The 6,000-nt window shown below is 36.5% G+C and overlaps 1 protein-coding gene across 1 annotated transcript in view; it reads left to right on the forward strand.

Moving 5' to 3' along the window:
• KNL1 (kinetochore scaffold 1) overlaps positions 1–4,958 on the forward strand; it is a gene marked incomplete at both ends in the record, with an annotated part of 48,475 nt that extends 43,517 nt beyond the window's left edge. Inside the window, 8 exon segments of the mRNA XM_084240132.1 lie at positions 138–260; positions 998–1,100; positions 1,102–1,140; positions 4,410–4,607; positions 4,609–4,617; positions 4,621–4,677; positions 4,681–4,876; positions 4,879–4,958. Coding sequence (XP_084096258.1) covers positions 138–260; positions 998–1,100; positions 1,102–1,140; positions 4,410–4,607; positions 4,609–4,617; positions 4,621–4,677; positions 4,681–4,876; positions 4,879–4,958 — 805 coding nt within the window.
• Between the last annotated feature and the right edge of the window lie 1,042 nt (positions 4,959–6,000).

Here is a 6,000-nt window from a genome sequence, read left to right on the forward strand (position 1 = left end):
TGTTTTACTCTCTGCCCATTTGGTAACATGAAAATAATGCACACCTAAGTTTCTCGTGACTGTACAATAGGAAAATGTACTTATGTTTCATTGTATTTTTGTTTTGTATTTTTAATTAAGGCTCTTGTATTTTACAGGTTGAAGCTTTTATTCTCCAGCTCTGCAGCATTTGCAAAGTTTGAGATAACTTTGTCTCTCTCAGTTAATTATCCATCTGTTCCATTACCATTCTCCATTCAAAATCACCTTGGAAACATTGGGTGAGTAAAGGGTCCACAGAGTAGGGCTCACAACTACATTTTTACTTTTGTTATATTCTTTGAAAGATCCCACAAAGTGCTGAACAAATGGATAGACCATTGTGAGGCCAAATGTCACTTCTCTCTAGCTTCATTTTGAAGAATTTTTCTTTTAAAGTCAGTGACCTTCATTGCTATCCCCAGTGGATACTAGAGATATTGGTTGGTTCTTTTATATTTGCTCTACATTTTTACCACTCCTATCTACACAGGAATCAGAAATTAAGGAGGAAATAAATCTTACATAAACATGGCCCAGATCATAGATGAGCAATTTTTATGTCTTTAAAAACTGAATAATCATTTTTTAAATGATTCATAATACTCCATAATACTTTTTCAATTAGATGGTGGAACTAGGTTTAACCATATCATTTCTACAATATATTGTATGACTTTCAGACATACTGCTTACAGATTGAAATATGGCAGCGTTTAGAGTGTGCTTACCCTTCAATTCATCAGCAAATACCAGTAGTTTAGGTCTTTATTGCCAGAGAATCAGCTCAGTAACACACAGAATTGATTCTTAGGCCTTGTTTTTAGAATCTCATCCATTCAAGCTAGACAGTCTATTTCCAGAAATGCCTACTTTTGCTGCCTAGGAAACTTCAGAGACTATATCTAAAAACATGAATTCCACCAAAATGGAGACAGGTGTTCCAGGATAATTAATTAATCTTTTGTTATATTTCTAGCCAAGATAAAATTGCTGTCATTTTATCTAAAGTGCCACTGGAGGACAACTACCTGAAGAATGTAGTCAAGCAAATTTACCAAGATCTGCTTCAGGACTGCCATTTCTGCCACTAGCACCATGGACCAGAGTTGTAACAACCAAGCACATTGCACTTAATGATTCTCTTATGTCATAGTCTCCATTGCTATTCAACTTCTGTCTTTAGGCAATAGAAAAGAAACCTAGTAAAATTACGTCTGATGATGTAATTTGTATGGTTAGTTTTTAAACCTTTATAATCAGGAATGGCAAAAGTCTTTAAATAACCTGCTGTCAAGTTGCTAATCTTTCTACCAAAGGTTTAAGTAGTAGAATATGTAGGGAAAATTTCTCCTAATTAAAATATTGCATTCTTCTGTAGTACAGGCACTAAGGAGTAATTTATAAGCATATACAGAGGTGTCATCACTAGCCAAAAATATTAGCTATTTCTCCATACATAGACCTATGATTCTTAGGTTGTTTGGCTTCTGGAGTAAAGACTTGTCTGTCTACAAACTTCTCGTCTTCCTTTTTCTCCATTAGAGAATGTATTGATAGAGAATATGGAGTCTTTTCTTCGGGCCTTACCTTCTTTTTTTATATAATATCTCATGTTTTCTTAATAAATGTAATTTTGTAGGTAAAATTCATTTTGGCCCAGTTACATACATGTAAATACATTATTTTTGTTTTCTGTTGTAGTAAGGAGATACATGTATAGAAATGCATAAAGATGTATAGAAAGACACCCTTTTGCCTTGGCAGTTTCCTTCTTTCTGAAGGATGTTTTACACCAAGATTTTCAACCTCCTGTTATTAATTACACTTCAGACAGTGTCATACCTAAAACAATAGCTTTGTCAATTTTTGGCAGTAGTAAAGAATTTAACATAAATACTGGTTTCTTAAATCACACTCACCTCAGACACAAAAATAAGCATATATTCATTGATATTGAATGTTTGATATTATATGTGATAGAAAAATATGAAAAAACGTCTACCCAGACTTTAGTCAGATCCTGATAACTTTGTTTCATTTATATTTAATTCTAAACTAAAATACATTTGCATTTTTAATTAGGCTTAAAGGTTTGATTTATACTTTATAATCAAGATAAAGTCCTGTGGGCCCCATAATTGTTCTCTTTCTTCTCGTCTGGTTTTTACTTCTAAACTACTAATCAAAAGATCTAATGGTCTTCGTCAACACAATACACAACATTCCGGGGGAGTGGAGACGTCCCCCTGACGGGATCAGAAGCAGAAGCCCTCAGCCACCTCAGTTTCTGTCCAAAGGCCCTGAGCAGAGGCTGTCCCCGCACCTCTCTCAGCGGCCCCCACCCCCCTGCCAGGACTCCGCTTCCTCTTTCCCTGCAGAGTTTTGCACCATCTGATGTGACATATGTCTAATTGCTTGCTTGTTTCTCTTTCTCTGTCCCCATTAGAATATGAGCTTCCTGAGAAGAGAACTTTGCTTTGTTTTTTAAAATTAATTAAACTTTTTTATTTTGAGATAATTGCGTTTTTTAAATTAAACATTTTATCTTGAGCTAATTGTAAGAGAACTGTGTTGCTTGCTGCTGCATGCCCACTGCCCGGAGTTGGGGCTGGCAACTAGCAGGCACTTGGAATAAAAACCAGTTCAATGAATAAATGAATTGAGGAGTTTAAGAAAAACATCACGAACTCCAGCCCCCAAAGTTCTGAGTCCAAATGGATTTACTGTGGAGGGGGTGGGTGTTCTGAGGCACAGATAAGCCCATGTTACATAAATTAATCCAGAATATAGCATTTTCTATATGAAGAAAATTACATTCCCCCCTAAGGGATGGAAGAGAAGATCTGAGCATGGACAGACCTTTGCCTGATGCAAAAATTAAATAATATAAAGATGGAAAGGTCAAACTAATTTACAGGCTTAGCACAAATCCAAATAGGATTCTTTTTCAAACTTTCACAAAAAGATTATAAAATTTATGCAGCAGAAGAAGCAGGTGAAAAAAAAAAAAGATCTAATGGTCTTTTAAACTCAAAAGCCACATAAAACTCATTTGCCATAAAATCTATATGTAGATGTGTTTTCTATTTCCATGAACTCCTTAAAAAACATTTAAAATAATCAATATCTGTTTCCCATGAAACAATTATTTTCTGATTGGAGTTGTTTTATTTCTTTTCTGTAAGCCTAAACTAAAAAGTAGTTCAGTTTTACACATTTCAGTAACCTGGATGGATCAGCTCCAGGAATGATTTGACTTGTAATGATGGTCTCAGCTTTCTTGGGTTTGGTGTACATAATTGTAATAGTTACCTAGTTATTTGCATTTGTGTCTGTTCAACATATTATTTGGAATTTCATGGTTTTTTTGCACTATTAGAATAAGTTTAGCTCTTTGTGGAATCAAAGCTGCAGCAGAGTTCCGGGTCTCTGGGCCTTCCTGTCCTGCTCCAGACTGCTTTTGTCTCATGCTGAGGAACAGGTAGGTCAGGAAGCCACACCATAGCCATTCCCTTTATAGACAAGACAACCATGGAACCAGAGGCGATAATTCCCTGGAAATTACTCTAGCCCCAAAGTGATATCTTTGGAAAAAATGTGTGTGCTGACTTGGTCAGATGTCCAGAGGAAAAGAATCTTAAATGAAAGGATCAGTTCAAATGCCTGCCAAGACTGAGAATCACAAGAAAATCCCCATGTAGTGAATATTCTAAGACTTGGAATCCTTTTCAGATGAGGAGCCACAAGTGACTCATTAACTTGCACAGTTCTTCTGAGATTGTTTAGCAGATTTCTTCTATCAGTATTGAGCCAGGAGTTAAGGTTAAAGTTACCATTGTGAAGGCATAATTCAACCTTTTTAATAAATTGATAATCTCTTGTTAAAAAAAATTTGTGAAGTATGTTTTTACCACATGTCCCATATAATTTTGAAAATATACCAGAAAATCTCCCTTTGGGTCCAGCCACACATTTGAAAACAGATAAGGTTAAAATGTTAGGACTTGAGTGTAAAAACCACATATAAATCACAGTTATCCCTATGTCTCTGAAGAACAGTAAGCAACAAGGGGGTTAACAGCAACTAATCCCCTGTGCAGTTGCAAAATCCCTGTAATACTTTAGACTCCCCCAAACCGTAACTACTAATATCAGGCTAGGAAAAGAAAATGACCATGCACAAAATAATGAAGTTGGGGTTTCATGACTCCTGGGGAGGCATAAAATGGAATGAAGTACTGACATACACTATAGAATGAATTAATCCTGAAACATGCTAAATGAAAGAAACCAGTCATAAAAAAAATATATATGATTTCATTTTTATGAATTGTCCAGAGTAGGCAAATTTCATAGTGATAGAAAAACCACATTACTAGTTCCTGTAGTTGTCATCTGTCAGTGCAGGAAAAATTAAGGACAACACAGCGGACTGGCATAATTTAATCCTGAACTGGAAAACCCTTAGTGATGTAGGTTTCGCTACTGCAAATAATATTGCCATCTTGAAAACCAGTTTTTCCAATAAAGACAAGATAGAACTAGAGGGCAGCGGCCTAGCCTGTAATGAAAATGCAGAAAAGATGCTTTGAGAATTAGGAGCTGGAGGTGCTGTGTGAGGAGCTACAGGCCACCCTGGATGACTTGACCAAAATATAGGTGAAAATGGAGAAGCTTTCTTCAACTACCAGAGGCATCTGTGAACTAGAAAATTACCATTATAGGGAGGAGGGGAGACAGCTCCCCTTTTTCACACATGACCCATGGCCCATGAGGCTTACCCCAAGCTCCCACATGTACAAAAAGGGGTTTCACCTGAAATGCTACATCATTGAAGAGCTTGCACACACTGAGCACTCCTCCCCCTGAGCTACTTGTCAGTGTTGCTGCACCAGCCCTATGAGGAGAGTGGCAGCAAGCTGCATCTCAAGAGGTAATTTCACTTATGAGATACAGTAGTCAAATTCAGAGACAAAGTAGAGGAGAGGGGAACGGGAAGTTGTTTAGTGGATATCCAGTTTCACTTTTGCAATATGAAAAAGTTGTGGAGTATTCACAAAGTAAGAGCATGGATCTACTTAACACTGCTGAACCATACACTTAAAAATAGCTAGCATGTCTTTTTTTTTTTTTTTTGTATATTTTACCACAGGTGGTTTTTTAAAACCCATAGAGTTTACTATAGAGCCAAATGGGATTTACCAGCTAGGTTTGGCAAATATTCCATTCTACCTGGAATAAAACAACAAACTACACCAACGAGGGCAAGGACAATCATGTTCTGTTCCATTCAGAATTGTGATTATTGGTCAGAGATCTACTACAGGTACTTCTGCATCTATGTCAGTAAAATAACTGGGAAGTGGACAAACTAACTCAGATCATTGTGTTCCCTTGCCCCAATGTGACCTCCAACTGAGGACCCCCCATCCCAAAAGCATGGCAGTGTGTCCTGGCAGTGTGGGTGATGACTCCAAGGACCTGTACTAAATGCAGCTCACCAGATTGGCCACTGCTGCACCCCCTTTTCCCAACATGTAATAAATGCTGACTTCTTCCTGTGCAAAACAAATACAACAAAAAACAAACACATAAAAGAACACCAGCTATTACCATCTCTCCCACCGGTCCCACCTGTACAGCAATTAGTAATGTGGTTTTCTTATCACTATGAAATTTGCCTATTCTGGACATTTCATATAAATGATATCATATATATGTTTTTTATGACTTTTTTCATTTAACATATTTCAAGATTGATTCATTCTATAGTGTATGTCAGTACTTCATTCCTTTTTATGACCAAAATAATTTCATTGTATGAATACATCATATTTTGTTTACATGTGATGAGAACAATTAGGCAAGAAAAAGAAAAGACATTCAGATTGGAAAGGAAATAAAACTATTTGCAGATGACATGTTCTTCCAGTTTGAGAAGTGACTGACATACATCATTGTATAAGTCTAAAGTGTTCA

Source organism: Talpa europaea, assembly GCF_964194135.1.
Source record: "Talpa europaea genome assembly, chromosome: 8".
Classification (NCBI taxonomy): Eukaryota; Metazoa; Chordata; class Mammalia; order Eulipotyphla; family Talpidae; genus Talpa; species Talpa europaea.